This window comes from Rosa chinensis, chromosome 2 (assembly GCF_002994745.2).
Source record: "Rosa chinensis cultivar Old Blush chromosome 2, RchiOBHm-V2, whole genome shotgun sequence".
Classification (NCBI taxonomy): domain Eukaryota; kingdom Viridiplantae; phylum Streptophyta; class Magnoliopsida; order Rosales; family Rosaceae; genus Rosa; species Rosa chinensis.
In genome coordinates, this window is record NC_037089.1 from 59192926 (window position 1) to 59209837 (window position 16912).

The window sequence follows — 16912 nt, forward strand, 5'->3', positions numbered from 1 at the left end:
ACACAAGAAGTGTAGGAAATTACTGCAAGCAAAAAGCGCATCCAAACGAGAAAACATAAATAGATAAAAACTGTAAATAAATAAGCAGCCAAGGTACCGCCCAAAAATTGAGCCCTAACCCAAGCACAAGCCCAGACGGGGCCCACTAGCAATGTCCAGTCCCAAGAGACCAAAACAACAAGGAGCCCAAATCCCTTCTCAGCTCAAATCAACACCTGCATCCACGCCTCCGCCCAACCTCTGAACTCGGGCCCCCTCCACCGGCGCATTCCCGCTGGCCTGTCGTGCCTCACTACTATTGAAACGCCCAAACTTCCACCATGGAGCTATGCCACGATTCGAATCAAGGGCCATCGAGCCGCCTTCATCCAATCCATCAAGCCAACGCTCCAACCCAGCAAACCACCGATCCCACCCTGCCTTCCACATACAGCCACGAGCCACTCTGTTCTGGTTTAGATCGATCTCCAGTTCGGTCCCCATCCCCAGCGACAACACAAATACAGCCATCTCTTTACACCGAGAGAACCAACTCGAAGCCCCCTCCAACCTCAGCCTCCACGCACTGGACAAGCCTACAACCAGACTTCCCGTCGAGGCGGCCAGAGGCCGTCAATAGGGCCACGACACAACCGGACAAGAATGACGGGAAAACTCAAGTATGGGCTCTAGGGTTTTAGCGCGTGAGGCGCGTTCTCATAAATTAATTTGAAATGAACCTTGTATCTTTCTATTATAATTTTGATTAATCACATAGATTTTCATTGATAAAAAGATCAGACCAAAATAGTGTGGGAATGGCCAACTTTTGTTGGGCCCGCAATTAAAGCGATTAACTCCGTAGTTAGTATGGCGATAAATTCAATTCATGAATGCGGCGATTATTATGGCCTTAACGATGATAATAACTACACGCAGTGATTACAGTTATGAATGCGCGATGAATGACCATCGTAAATGAGTCATGATTAACCATTGTTAATGCAGCAATGATCATTATCATAAGTGAGTAAGTAAATGCATACATAAAAGCGAGAATAATGACGGGTTGTCCCCCAAGTAAGTCATCGCCTATATAAAGGCAGCCCGACGTTAAGGTAAACGATCCCATTCTGACTTGTTTTACTCCACTCGACTAAGAAACGTATTGACTTAGGCATCATAGGGTTTTTTGCGGGTACCTCCCCTCCTCTTTGAGCCGACTGTCAAACTTCCTAGTCAACCCTCCAAGGAAGCCTTTCGATCTTTCCTGGTCAGCTCTTGCTCCAGTCCGCAATATTCATTGGTGAGTCAATATGCTCTAAGGAATTTTTCGTCACCAATAAGTGGCTCATGAGCTGTAACTTGTTGGTAAGTTACAATTCCAACATTGTAAGGGTTATGGGTTCGATTCTCTCTGACATATGTAAGGATGGGTGGGCTAAAGGCAGGGGTGAGATGATGGACCACACCCTCGCTTTTAACGAGGGGTGGGATGGAGTGCCTCACCCTCGCTGCAGGCGGGGGTGAGATGTTGGATCACAGCCTTGCTGCAGGCGGGGGTGGGATGATGAGCCTCGCTCTTGCTGCAAGCAAGGGTGGGACGAGATATTGGATCTTCTCTTTACAGGGCGTAGAGGTTATGAGATTGGTAATGAATCTGAGCCCCTCAGGGCATGGAGGCAATCCTATCGTCAGAAGATGATAAAAGCAATCCGTGGATGGAGAATCGTTTATATGGATTGGTTTCAAATTCTCCAATACATTGTTTTGGTTTAAATGGCTCATCGCCCAGGATATTGGCTCTTATTTTCGAATTTTCAGTTGCACTATGTTTTTGTTTTGTTTTTCTTTTTAAGCGTCTGTGCGCACAGAAAAGAAAAACAAGGGGGCAAGTAACGAAGTGAAATATGAATCGAAAGCATGGAAAAGCCGATGACGGTCATCGAGGCTGACGTTATTGTCGTTTGGACCGGCGTCGCTGCAGTCGAGGTAGGCGTCACCGACGTCGCGTTCATTGAGAAAGGCGTCACCCACAACCTTAATGTCACCGACATCGTAATCGATGAGAAAGGCATCAAAGGCCGACATTGTGGTCATTAAGAAAGGCGTCATCGAAGTCAAGGCAAACATCGCGGAATGTTCTAGGAGCTAAGCGATTGAGAAGGTCAGACCATAACTTCTTCATACGAACTCCGATTCTCGCGTTCCGCATGTCCACGAACTCGTATCGACACGTTCTACAAGTAGATTTTCATATCCAAAACAAAACTCTCATCAAAATCAATCTCATATGTACTAAATGGACCGGTAATAGTAAGCTTGTGTAAGAAAAGAATTACTAACTGTCGTCATGGTTTGTCGCTGATTGGGGAGCTGGCTTGACCATATATATTTCATAAGCATTGAGGCTAGGTGGTAGGGTATAGTTCTCATCCTTGAAGATGGAAAAATTTATATATTGTCATGTTGGACTCCAAGCCTCTCGGCTATAAATAGTGGTGGCGGACATGTATCCAGGAGAAGAGGGCCCATAAAAGGGCTCTCTATTAAAAGTAATATTGAATTGTCTAGACTCGTTCGCTTGGAGCTTTTCTACTTCTGCAAAGTGCACGTAAATATGATACTGTGCATTGCTATCAGAAGGTAGCCAGAAAATATTCAAGGAATCCTCTGCATTTTTGGGTGTGGCAGCAGTACACATGACAATAGATGGAACTTGGTAACTATTGTCCTCGGTAGTGCTGCTTAATGAGGTATTTAATTGCGTCCAATCATCGCGGTCAAAGGGATACCATAGACGATCATGAAGATCACTTGGATACCTAAATAGAGATATTTCACCATTAAATTTTATCTGATAAACAAATGAAGAACAATCCGTTGGATCTAGTTGACTGGAAAGGAAAAAAAATATCAATGTAATTTGGATATATATGATCTAGTGACACTTTTATTCAAAAGTAGTGATTTCCCAGCAAATGACTGACCTGTATTGTTTAGCAGTTTGACCAATGTCATATCGCCAGATTAGTGCCAAGGAGTAGTCCCCTACGTTATAATTTTCATCAGGTAAAGGCCTTAACTCTATTGCTGATATAAATGGAATTCCTTTGTTTGACTTCACCAGACAATTAAACATGTATATAGTTCCGGAGTGGGTAATGTAAGAGCTCCTTGTGTGTTGTAGTGTCTGAATCCTTCAACCTCACTGTATCCCAGTAATTAGGCCCAAGATGTAGGTCGAATTCTGGCAACTCATTTTGACCGTCATAATTCCCATAGTAAAAACTGGCTCTGATCAAATATTTGGTGCCGTTTGCAACGCTTATTTTGTAGCAGTTCCTGGTTCCATTGGGAAAACTCCTAAAAGACAAGTAAGGATGTTGATAACTATCTCTGTTGTCATGCAATACCAGTTTACTTTCACCGGTGTCCGTGAATATCGCATCTGAAATGTAATAGATGCCGGTTGCTTTTTCAGTATAGCTTGAATTTTCTGGTAGGCCACAGTCTATGCTAATGAAGCCTTGGACAGACAGACATAAAAAGAGAGGCGTTAGTCTAAGTGATGATACGCATGTATCAAATTCGCCACTTTCAAAATTGAATAAAGTCAAATTTTACTCGATCAAAAAAAATATATACACACACACACTATTATTAAGAGAACAGGTTTTGTAAACCAACCTTTTTATCACATTTTGGCATCTCAACCGTTTCGTTTTTAGGTCCTAATGTGTAGATCATTTCTGCAAATTTTCAGCTAAATCAGTGATCGTTAAGATAGTAAACTAGATAAAATCAATCGACGAACCAAATCTGTCAAACTTGAACCGTTCATACTTATAATCTTAAATTGCAGTTTTGAATGCCTTAACGATCATCGATTTGACTGAAAATTTGTAGAAATGATCTACATATTAGGACATAAAAACTGAACAGTTGAGATGCCAAAATGTGATCGAAAAGTTGGTCTATGACATATCCCTATAAAAGACCAAAAAAAATAGATCCCTCACTAGAAAGATCTTGATATATATATATTGAGCAAAAGTTTACAATGTACAAAATACTACTACGATTAGTTCATGTACCGCTGATATCATACCTGATTGATCATCTTGAGCATGAACTTGGTCATGATTAAGAGCAAAACAACCAAGCAATGCAAAGAGGAAGAATTGCTTGAATCTCCGCCACATCATTACACCTACGCACAATGAAACAATTCAGACTCGAATTTGGGAACTTCTAGATGGGGGACTGCAACTAGTCAGGTCAAGGTATGTTCAGACTTGATCATGAGTTTGGTCATCTATGCTGAAACCCCTAAGGTGGATTACTTTCAACAAACAAGATGATCATCAGGGGCTCAAGGCACTATTAGTTTTTCAACCAAGATAAGCTTGCTGTAAACTGTAGTGAACTAGACAAAGTTTTTTATTCTTTTATTTGGGGGATCGTGGCTTTGAAGACAACTCACTAGTCTACGAAGCTGTTTGGCAACTTGGAATGAATGGTAAAGGAGAAACTTCTTCCAATGGTTCTTCCTCTAGACGGTGTAAGTGACCGACAGCCAATATGCAATCTCAGCCATTCATTTGATCTAACCGTCCATGTGACATGTTAAACACAGTTAAACAGAATTGAAACCCAGAAAATGTGAAAAGAAAATAATATTCAATTATCCAATTAAATCAGGTTAAAATCTAGAAGTAGGACGCACTCGAAGAGGAGGTTCTCTGATTGTCGCTACTGCCACCACCTCCTCCGCAGGCACCGTTGCTTCCATTGATGCAGGAAAACGAAAGGTCGGGCCTTCCGTCCCTACTGGGTTTGGGGTCGAAGGATAGAGCTTATAGATTCTTCCCTCGAAGTCAACGGTCTTTACTTGTCTCTCATGGCTTCCAATGGCATTCAGAAAACGCATTACCTCATCCGACATGAGCGATGAGGAGGCGAGAAATTGAGGGAATTGTATATATTTATATAAGCGTTTCTTGTTTTGTCAATTGTGGCTTTGGGAGTTGAAGTGATTGCTCGTTACAATAACTGGAATTTGAATCTGATTTCATCAGCCTTGGGAGGTTCAGGGTCTGCTGCACTGGTCCTATATGGCATATATATGGTTGTCTTTCAGAGTTGACTATATTGCCCCTGTGGCTATATTCCTCTCTAAATTCTGCATTGTACTGTTCTTGATTCAATCTCTTAAAAGATTGGTTCTGTGTCTTGGATGTTTCTGGATCAAGTTAAAAAAGGTTAAGCCAAGAACTGAGCCAGATGCTTATGTTGTTGAAGGCCCTTCTAGCTTCCCAAAGGTCATTCAGATTCCCATGTGCAATGAAAGAGATGTCAGATAACAACGTTAATTCAGCTGTTAGTGCACGTGACTTGCACACTGCTGGTGGTGCAAGTGAACCTTGGTGTATGGAATCCTCTCCAAAATGATTGAATGTGAATAATATTATCTATGTGGCTGTCCACGTAAATACTCATCAGTTATGTATTTTGATGTAAACCATACGTCTATATAAAAGAGACTAATGAGACTGAATGAGAACACTTCTACTTCCTCTCAACTATTCTCTATTCATCTTCTCTCTACTTGATAACACGTTATGAGCACACTGCTATTTTTTTTAAACTCTATGATGATCTACGAGTTTATAGTGCAATGTTGTTGTTCTCTTAACTATAATTCATGATCTATGAATTTATCTATAATCTATGTCAGATATGCATATCAAGGTTTACAAAGATAATATAGCTATGATTATCCAGCCGATGTTTGTTAATTACTCAATGCCACGAGCACTGTTCCGTATATATGCTATGTGTTTGCTATGACTAGATTCCATTTTTAGATATAGGAATTGCAGCCCACTTTGCCCTTAATCATAAGGCCATCGATTCCTACTTCATATACTGATATACATATGTTTATTTATTATAGACTAGTCTTTATTGACACATGCTATGCATGTGTTAAACAGTTTTATTCTTATTTTTATTTTTTAGAAGAAAAAAAAGTAGGAAGTTACAATTGTAAGATGTGGGAAGTTATATCGGTAGAAAGTGGGATGAATTTCTTTTTTTTTTCCCTAAATTTTTATTTATATTTTGCTATTTACCATAATATATCTCTCATATATTAAAAAGTATTTCAATTAACCTATAGTCTAAGGATATTTACGTAAATTCACACTCACTTTGGCTAACAAAGTGGGTTCTCTTAATAATAGTATAGATATATGTTATTTATCTATAGCACAATGACATTTCTTTCTTTTGTTTTTGTTTTCAAGTCCGATATGTCTCCTATGAGCATTATCATATTTATTCTTATGTAATATATATCTTCCATTTCCTTAAGGTTTGAGATTTAATATGTGAAAATACAAGGACAGAATGTGTTTTTCTTGAAAATGGGGATTGCAAGGCACATATCAATCCCTACTGGGCAGAAACCCAAAATAACCAACTGAACACCAGATTTTTGGTTACGCAGTGAAAATCTCAACTTCTGAGATTAAAAACATTGTGGGGCTCTTACTCTTGAGAACCCAAAATAAGAATTAACTTATGATAAAGGATATGTTCTTTACAAACTTGAATAACACTAGCTCGGCTACAATGATTAGATGAAAACTAATACCAAGTTTGTCTTCCGTCTTGAACTCCTTCTTCACTTGAACGATCACCAAATATCACTCTCCTCTCTTCGCAGCTCCTCTACTGATCTCAAGAGAAGTTATGCATATGAAACAATTATCAAGAACACTTAAACATGGACTAAGTGTTTTGACTCTTTGGAAGACTCAATTAGCAAACATGCAAGACGCCTCAAGATCTTCTTGCGTTCCAAGTTCCCCTCTTATGCCGTCTGTTTTTCCACTCACTGAGATTAGCTGCCGTCTCCTTATAAAAACAATCCAACAGCTTTTTACCCTAATACACCTTCCACAAGGAAAAACAAATCTTTTTGTGTTAAAAGAAATATAAACAAGGACTAAATACTGTTTAGTCCTTTAGATTTTGACCATAAAACATTTCAATCCCTAACCTTCTAATTTCACACATTTAGTCCCTGTACTTCAAAATGTCAGACCAATAGGTCATTGCCTTCTAAAAGTCGCGGAGAAATGTCTATTATGCCCTTAGTTCTTTTTTTTAAATTAATTAATTTTTTTTTTTGGAAAAGGAATTTTTTTTCCCTTTCTTTCTTTCTGTTTATTTTTTTTTCTATTTTTTTTTCCTTTCTTTCTTTCTGTTTGAAAAAAAAATAAATAAATAAATAAAGAAAAAAGAATATAAAAAAAGAGAAAGGAATAAATTTCTTTAAAAAAAAAAGAACTGAGGGCATAATAGACATTTAGCCACGACTTTTAGGCGGTAAGGACCTATTGGTCTGAAATTTTGAAGTACAGGGACTAAACGTGTGAAATTAGAAGGTCAGGGACTAAAGTGTTTTATGGTCAAAAGCTCAAGGACTAAATAGTATGTAGTCATATTGTTCGCTCAAAAAATCGTCTCGACCTCATGTCACTGGGCCGAGGGCTTCTTTGGCTTACACGTGTCCTTCTGGAGTGGTGACTTTTGCGAGGGCGTGCCAACTCGCTACCGGTAGGCCAAGCGAGGTTTTGTTCTAGATTGTAGATTTTGCGCCAATCTGACTTCTGATCAGTTAATTGTGGGCCAAGGAAGGATCGATCTCGGCCGCGAGGTTCTCTCTGCCTTGAATGCAAGGACTTTAGCACAGATCGGCCTTATCTAGCCGCAGTGCTGTGTGACACAGTGATTGAGGTGCAAGTGAAGTGATGATGATTCTTTTTGTGATTTTGTATTTTGAATAAAGTAAATAACGTAAAGTAAACAACACGAAATAAATAACATAAACAAAAGTGCAGGTAAAGACAAAGTAAAGTGCAGGAAAGATAAATACCGGTAAAGAAATCGATAAGATAAACAAGTAAAGATTGATAAGTGTTGCTGAATTGTTGAATTGTATTGAGATAAAATTTGAGTAATGGCGTAGAGCGTTTGGTCGAGACATGAGTACTAGTGAATTCAAGACATGAGTACTAGTGAATTCAGACATGAGTACTAGGTCTTCTGTTGTCTGATGAAATCAAGGCATGAGTACTACTGAATTCAGACGACAGATAAATGTGATGTGATCTGAAAACAAATAACAGTTCCTTGTAATTTCTATGATCTAATGCTTATTCGAAAGACAAAAAATGGTCATTTATGTGGTTTGAATGCACCAAAGTAGAAGATATGAAATCGTATATGTTGTCTGAATGGACTTATAATAACAGTTTAGTGTTCTTTTATTCAAATTCCAATAACAGTTAACTGTCATTAGCATTTAGTTCAGATTACATTTATCTATTGTCTTTAGTAGCCTACAATAACATTTATCTGTTGTTTTAGTGCACAAGTAACAACATATTTTTTCTTGTATCTGTTGTTCTTAGATATATCCAACAACATATTTGGATTTAATTTTGTCGTTGCTTTTTATTTCAGATGACAATTTTGTGTTGTTTGAGTGCACAAGTAACAACATATGGTTTCTTGTTTCTGTTGTTCTTAGATATGTCTAACAACATATTTGAATTTCATTTTGTCGTTGTTTTTCTATTTAAGATGACAATTTTTTGTAGTTTGAGTGCACACGTAACAACATATTTTTTCTTGTTTCTGTTGTTCTTAGATATGTCCAACAACATATTTGGATTTCATTTTGTTGTTGCCTTCTAATTCAGATGACATATTTGTATTCTCGTTGTGCCACAATTATGTAAATCTGGAAACTACCCAATGCATTCATCAAATATGGAATCCATTCATAAAAAATACCAATATTTGATTAATCTGTTACTGCAGCTATACATACATCCATAATGGAGCTAAACGTAGTAAACATCAGTTCAATAACCCATAGCAGTTGGCATGATCAGCAAATGAAACCCAAAAAACACTAATATCTCATACTATTGATCATGTTTGGTGAAGGCAGATTTAGGTGGTGCATAAGTCTTTTCAACAGCTGGTTTCGACACTGTTTTTTTACCTCTTTTGATTTGCAGTGCCTTCATCCTTAGAGCCTGAAAGAAACAGATCAATAGTCAGCAGTATGTATCAATAAATGGTTGAAAACACACAATTAAGTTAAGGAACCAAATGTCAAAAACTTAACAGCCACATCAACTCACCAAGTAAACAAATATCAAGAAGAGAAACACAATCCAGACAATAGAAGCCACTCACCAAAAAGAAACTGAACCCAAGACCAAGTTCTTGCCTTTTAACTTCAAACAAACTCTCCTCTCTCCTTCTCTCTCATTTCTGATCCCCTCTGGAAAAAAAGTATTCTTCTTCCCTCTTCCTATTCCTTCTTCTTTTCTTTTTTTCTCCTCTTCTCTCTGTCATCGACTTTTCCATCTGCTCCTCTCTTTCTTTCTGTCTTTCCTCTTTCTTTCCCTTGTTACTCTTTCTTTCTTCACCTCCCTCTATTTCCTTCTTTCTCATCACTTTGCCGACCCATCTTTCTTTTCTTTTCTTTTTTCTCTTTTTTTTTTCTTTTTCTTTCTTCTTCTCGGCCACCAAAAACGGAACTTCTCCTTTTCAAATAAAAGCCCACACCCCAAAACAAACTAAAAAAGAGAAATAAACTTAATATCTAATAATCTAAGTAATTGACAAACTGAAAGACAAAACCAACTAACCAAGTAAAACAATAGCACCTAACTAAATAAGTAAAAGAAATAAACCTTTAACAAGGCTTATAAAAATGTAAACCCAAACACAAAAGAAGAGATATAAATTGGATGAGGGATATCACAAAAACTGTGAGGTAGACTAGCAACAGAGCTTTTTTTTTTTTTTTTTAATAGACTAGCAACTAAATCCATTTCCTTGCAGTCATCCACAGGGAAGTCATGACACAAATACATCACTCAGCTCTATCAACTGCAGTAAAAGTGCAGTATCATAACTTTAGAGTAGAAACCTATATAGAACAACTACTGTCCTCACAATTTAGTGCACTACAAGATGAATATCAAGGAAAACCGGTATACTATTAGAAGATGATAAAACCTGGCAATTGACACCACAATCTGGCATTAGTTCTATTGCAGCTGGTACAAATTCTTTCCCATATTTAGATACAAATAATAGCATTTGAACTTGAAGCAACTCTGGCAGATCAACACATCTTGGTGCAGCAAAACACACACTGGATATTGCTTCTTTCAAGTCTAGAGGGCACTCCCTATATCAGATCAAAGTTTAGTTCTTAAATATCTAAAGATTGGGTGAGTAATAAACTGCATAAAACTGCAAACCCTTAAATGATAAACAATCAAATCAAGGAGCATAGCCTCCAAAAAGAAACAAAATTTACAGCAACTGAAACCATGGTTAAATCGACCACATGAACCTTTTAAATCTATAAAACAGATCATAAGCTGAGGCCCTTAAAACCCAACAACAAAAATCAGAGAGAAAACGAACAAAACCAAACAAGTGACACTAACCGACTAAAACATTTACTACAAGCTAACAGGGCTCACAATGACAGCAAAAATGTATATTTTTAGAAAGCTCTTCCTAGGCATTTGCAAAAACACAAGCAGAAAGTGAAAATTAAATGAGGAGAAATAAAACAAGTTCTCTACTCTCTATTGACTTTGTCAGACAAAAACAAAACACATAACTCTTCAAAGTAAAAGTTAACTGGAAAACCCAAAATAGTTTTACAAGATTGCGAACGCTAATAAATCAAAGTAACAACAACTAAACACCATCAGTTCTAACTTGAAGTCACAACCAATTGGAATTCAACTTTTCCACCAACATCAAATCAATAAACAGCCAACATAAGACTCAAAAGTCCTCTGACCTTAGAAATATAATCACAACACTAAGCTTTTTGCAATAAAATCTAAACCCCGTAAGGATTGAGGGAAAAGAAACAAACATTCCCTTAATCACTTAATTACCGAACGCAAGAACTGTCACACCAACCTAATTTCAAAGGCTAAAATAAATTGAAGAACACTTCTAACAAGTATAATATCCAAAACTAATCCCAAAACAGTTCACATCAGTTCCAAGTACAAAAGAACATAGAGGATTAATACAATAAATTTGATAGGCATCGTAGAACCAAAGTGTCAGAAGGAAACAGAACAAACTTTACCGAGCAATTACTTACCCTTACTAGTCTGAAAAAAAAAACATGTGGGAAACTAGAGATGTAGAAATTAATCAGAAATCACCATCTAAGTTCACAACCAAAAATTCATAGAACATTGAATCCGAAACCTCACATTCACAAGACCAATCTCATAAAGAGCATAACAAAAACAGTAAAAACAAAATCAGGAAAAGCTTATTCTCAAGGAAACACAAATTCAGATATAGGAGTCACTGACCTATAGCAAAACAACCATATATACTGAACAGCCCAAATGGAAACCCTTCACTTATGAAATCTTCCTCCCTTTGCCTTCCCACAGTTCCGTTTCCCATTCTCCTTTGTTCATCTCTTTCTTCTTCTTCTTCTAACACCCAAATCGAAACTCACACCATTCTATAGCTTTACTCTCCTTCACTTATGTTTTCCTTCTTTTTCCTCTTTTCATCTCTCTCTTCTTCCTTTTCTTTTCCTTACTTTCTTTCTTTTCCCATGCTCCCTCTTTTCTCTTCTTCTTCTTCTCTCTCCCTGATTGCCTTGCTTTTCTCCTCCTCCCTCTCTTCTCTTTCTTTTCTCTTCCTTCCTCTCTGTTCTCTTTCTTTTTATTCGATCGGTCTCCCCCTTCTTCTTCTCTTTCTCTTTCTTCTTCTTCTTCCTACTTCCCTTTTCTTTCCTGTCCCCTTCCCCTCTCTTTAGTCGGCCGCTCCCTTCTTATCTTCCTAGAATAAAAGAGAACAAAATAACACTAAAATAAAATAAAAAAATTATCTAATAACCACCCAAAACATATCAATCATTATATATATATATATATATATATATGCTACAACAGGAGTCCTAAATAAAGAAAAATATCACAATAAAAGATCTAACTCAAAGACAATAAATCAAAATCGTCTTGTTTAAGACGTCAGTAGATATAAAAGTGAAGACATCAGCAAAGCAACTCACCAAAAATCTTTAATTTCTCGTAAAAGAAACCCTGGACAGTTGAAAGTGCAAGGTTGACAATAAGAAGCTCAGTGACTCAGAAAAAGAGTTCAAGGTAATTGCATGTTGAGGTGTAAACAACGCTGTTAATCAATAACCCAATCAAGAGTCATTTAAAAGATACAATACACAAAAAAAAACAAAAAAAAAACAAAAAAAACAAAAAAAAAAACTGCAAGCTTGATTTTAATTGAATACTACTCTAAACTCCTGAAGCATTTCCCAACGATTCGTCATGATACACCACTAAAGATGCATGCCCACTAAGGAACATAATATCCATTCAGAGAAACAAAACTAAGACAATGAGTGACTTATCACAAACTACACTGCTATCTGTTGTGCTAGATTTTGATTCCCAGACGACTTATTTTCCTAGATGACTAATCCAAAAGTTTTCCTTTATTTACTATACTGAGGATACTGACAATGTAACCAAATTAACCATACATGATGACATCATTCTTGGACTTTGCTATAATGAAAAGGCTTTTTTTTTTTTTTTTTAACAAGTCCAAGGGTTTTCCTTTAAGAACTATAGTAAGGATATTGATGGCAGTAATCATAACAAACATATGTGATGATATCAGTCAGGGACTTAGATGCAGATATGGAGCTTCTAACTATGATAAATGCACTAACAGGATTATCACTGCTCAATTCAGATTAGAAAAGGCATGTCTCTTTGCATATTATGGATTCCAAAAGTATGCAATACTGAAAACTTGTCTCAGCAAAACAATTATGACTCAGGAACTTATACCTGTTAACACTCGGAGTTTCGATTCTTCTGATGTAAGAGGGACATCAACATATTCTCTTCCCAAATCAACTTCGGCGAGTTTTACATCCCCATTTGGTACAAAGTGAGGAAGCAAAGACACAAACTTCTCCAATGCATTGTGTAAATTAATAACCTGTTACAAAGATAATTTAGTGACAACATGTATAATAACTGCGCATTCAAGAAGTAATGCTATAACTATCACAAGAGTTTAGCATGTCTGCAAAGTATATTAACCGGGTATAGAGAAACAAACTAAAACTCACAGTTTCAGCATTGCTGTCTCTTTGTTTAAGGGAGTCTCTGAAAAAATAATTCACGACAGGAACCTATATATAGTGAAAGAACATAAGTTAAATGTTAAAATCCAAATTGTTCAAAAAAAAAAAGAAAAAAGGACGTGCTAAAATAAAAGCTTGATATCAACCATTCACATAATACCTACATGCTCCAAAATGAGTACACTAAACTATGAACTATGTAACTCTTAGCCCCTTCTCACTATAACAACAGCAAAAGAACTCTTGCTTCTATTTAACCATTATGACATTAGTTTTTACTTTGTCCATTCCATTTAACTGATGGTTCATAAATGAAGGGAAAAAAATGTTAAATACGTATTTAATAACATTTTCTGGTAATATGATGGCTTAACCAAAAAATGTTATTGTTGGCTTAATATTCAATTCTATAGGCTATATGATGGTTCACAAATGAAGAAAAAAAGAGGTTTCTAGCTTTCCATTGTTTGGTTATTCACGAAATTGAAACAGAAACTAAAACAAAGAGAAATAACTCTCAAATATTGTTTTCAAAAGAGGTGAAGAAAGCCTTACATCTTTTGCTTTCCTATCTTTATACATGGTCTTCCTAAGTGGAAGGAACATTGCAGCATAAAAGGAGAGCCTTCTTTGTTCGTCCTGAAAAACAAAAACACAGGAATAGAATTTGAAGAGTTGTAAAAACTAACAAAAAACCATTGAATAACTACTACTTTAAGATGATAATAAATAAATAAATAAGAAAAACTGCTAAAGGGATAGAAAAGAACATTATTGTATTAAAAACCAGGCTATCACTCACATTGAAGGTAGAGTGCCCAACTAATTGAATAAGATTCCAAGTACAATCCAAGTATGCAACACAATCGCTGGAACACAAAGATATAGCAGCACAAAATAAATGAAAATAACGAAGCTTTAATCACCTAGAACAAAGAAATAAATTAGTTTGACTTGAAAGCAAGAAGCAATGGAAAAAAATTAAATGAAGAACATCAAACACCAAACCTGAAAACACACCGCAGAGCAAACCAAGTACAATTTAACAAAAATGTGTAAACTATATCACAAAATTACAACCTCAAATCAAATCGAATCAAGCATTGATTCAATTATTCAGTACCTCGGCCACGTCCACATGCTTCCAGCAACTGGGCTGGTCTCCGTCTCAAGCAGCCTCGTCATCTTTGGGTTTGGCAATACCAGGAGAGCCGCGGAACTGCATAATTTCTCCTCCTTTGGGTTTCTCTTGGATTGAATAAGAAACCTAAGATTCGGTGATGGCTTCCATCTTCCGGAGACGAAGCTCACCATCCTTGGAGCCGGAGAGAGCGAACTGACAGTAGGGATTGACAGATGCTAGGAACGGAGCGAGATCCCCTTTCTACATCCTTTGGTCCTTCCAATTACAATTAATCCTTTGAGAGATGAGATATGGGTTTGAGGCACGGCTAAGGTAGAGAGAGAGAGAGAATCGGGAAATTTAGGTTAAGATAGGAACATGATTTGAGAGAGAGGGGGAGAGTATTTAGGAGATGGCGGTAGAGATCGATTTGGGTGGTCTTCTTCTCAAAGATGGAAAGCAAGGAGAAGGACGACGTTGACTCCATTAATTGTGATCAGATTTGAACAAGGACTGAGAGAAATTGATCATAAGGATTAAAGGGGATTATGTCACTGAAGGTGAAAAAGAGAGAGGGAGAGCAAGTGAGCACAGATATATGGGAAATGGTGAATGAGTGTTATGCCAAAAGAGACTTTGAAACAAAAATAGTCAAGTTCACCTTGTTCAGACAACATAATTAAGAAATTGTGTAGTCTAAATAACACTCCATTAAGTAGTCAGCTACTCAGCTATAGGGTTTGAGCATTTGAGAGGGAAAAGACTAAAATTTGTTGGAGGGAATTTGAAAATTTCAGCTAGGGTTGAATATAGAAAATTTCAATCTTTTCAAATGACATTTAACTGTCGTCTGAATCTAACCATATCTTCAAATTGAAACAAGTATGGTTTTTCTATGTATTCAGACAACACATTTAGTATATCTGTCGTCTGATAGCTTTTTTGGCATAGTGATTATAGGTGTTGTTGATATTTGTCCACTCACCGCGGCTATTCAACTATTCAAGTGCGGCCTTATGTCAAATTTGGGACTTACCCAGTCGTTTGCCATGTAGCTCACATCGATCAACAAATATGATTAAAATCACGGCAATAACATCGTAGATTTGGCTACCAAATAGTTAATAACATCATTGATCCCTAATTAATTATCAAAGTCATGGTTGCCAATCAATTAAAAGAATCAAGGGTGCCAATTAATTATGAAGATCATGGCCACCAAAAAAGAATCATGGCGGCCAATTATGCAACTAAATCTTGGTTTCCCAATTAACTATGGCATATTGGCCGCCAATTAATTGTGAACTTCATGGTTTTAATCAATGAACGAAACCATGTTTTGTCAATTAATTGATAGAAAACATGATTTTCAAGCTTACTCCTTCACGACCATTTAACTACGATCCATTAAATTATGGACACTTAGCTGCAGTCCTTTACGAGCCGCGATCATTTGATAGCCATGGCTATTCAACCAAGCTGCGGTCCTTTGCTAGCCACGATCATTTAATAGCCGCGGCTATTCAACCGTTCGTTTCAAAATTACTGATTCACTGCCATTTAATCACAATCCATTAAATTATGGGCATTTAGCTACGGTCCTTTACTAGCCGTGATCATTTGATAACCGCGGCTATTCAACCGAGCCGCGGTCCTTTGCTAGCCGCAATCATTTAATAGCCGCGGCTATTCTATCGTTGGTTACTGCCAAAAGCTAGAAAAACTCACAACTCGCTGGTACCAACCAAAGAGTTGAGGATTATATATTATACGTTCTATATGCCCAGTAGACAATTATTTACCACGGTCCTTTATTAACCCCGTCCATTCAAGTGCGGCTCTTCAATATCCGCGGTTCTCGTGATACTAACTAGCCGTTCACTTACCGACTAAACAATTATTCAACCGTTGTCCTTTGCCGGCTACGGTTATTCATAAAAGTGGATCCTGAATCAAATTTTCTTGTTTGATGACGACTACCATGCGGCTTTTGTCAATTCTCTCTCTCCCACCATCCACGAAACCTTTGTGTGTTGCTTCTATCCTCAAGTTGCTTTTGTGCCTCTTGATCTTTTCTCGCCAATGCCAACCTTCTAGCCAAGGCAAGCTCTCGTTGCTGCCGGCGTTTCTGGGTTTTGGATAAAGGCTTAATGTGGTGATCTCTAGACACTCTGCCGTACCACCTATTGTCATGGGTGACCGGAGGCTTGTATGTCCGTGGCCTCCTTTCATCATATCCCCGGGTGCCTCCATTATTCGGAGTAGAATTCCTGCTAGCCCAACTAGGGCGGCTAGTACGGTCATACACCACATGAGATTTTCCTTTTTCTCGATCAGTCTGACCATGCTTTATTGGAGAACTTTCCTTCTTGCTGCTGTCATAAGGAGGGTTATCATAATAAAGCCTTCTACAGACAGGCTTTGGCTCAACCTTTGAGGTTATCGGTCTGTCTCTCTTAGCGTACTCTTCTCCATGCCTTCTATAATAACTTGGTTATGCGGCCGAAGATCTTCTCTGACCGCCTTGCACTTGTGACTGA

General features: G+C 37.4%; 1 protein-coding gene and 1 long non-coding RNA gene across 9 annotated transcripts; both read right to left on the bottom strand.

Moving 5' to 3' along the window:
• Positions 1-8803: 8803 nt before the first annotated feature.
• LOC112184508 lies at positions 8804-14988 on the bottom strand. 8 transcript variants are annotated; one of them, XM_040515699.1, is made up of 7 exons: positions 14373-14988; positions 14052-14118; positions 13805-13888; positions 13235-13297; positions 12948-13101; positions 12146-12176; positions 8804-9098 (listed from the first exon to the last, which is right to left on the bottom strand). In XM_040515699.1, exons 1-7 carry the CDS (start codon positions 14561-14563, stop codon positions 9092-9094), a joined length of 597 nt encoding a protein of 198 aa, XP_040371633.1. In that variant the 5' UTR covers positions 14564-14988; the 3' UTR covers positions 8804-9091. The 8 variants fall into 8 exon arrangements, with proteins under 8 accessions (XP_040371633.1, XP_024178543.1, XP_040371632.1 ...); XM_024322775.2 differs by having other exon boundaries at positions 12146-12267; positions 14373-14987; XM_040515696.1 differs by lacking the exon at positions 8804-9098 and adding an exon at positions 11751-11913.
• LOC121051966 lies at positions 9332-11724 on the bottom strand. The gene is made up of 2 exons (XR_005807660.1): positions 11433-11724; positions 9332-10267 (listed from the first exon to the last, which is right to left on the bottom strand). It is a non-coding gene; the product is annotated as an uncharacterized LOC121051966 (long non-coding RNA).
• Positions 14989-16912: the final 1924 nt, after the last annotated feature.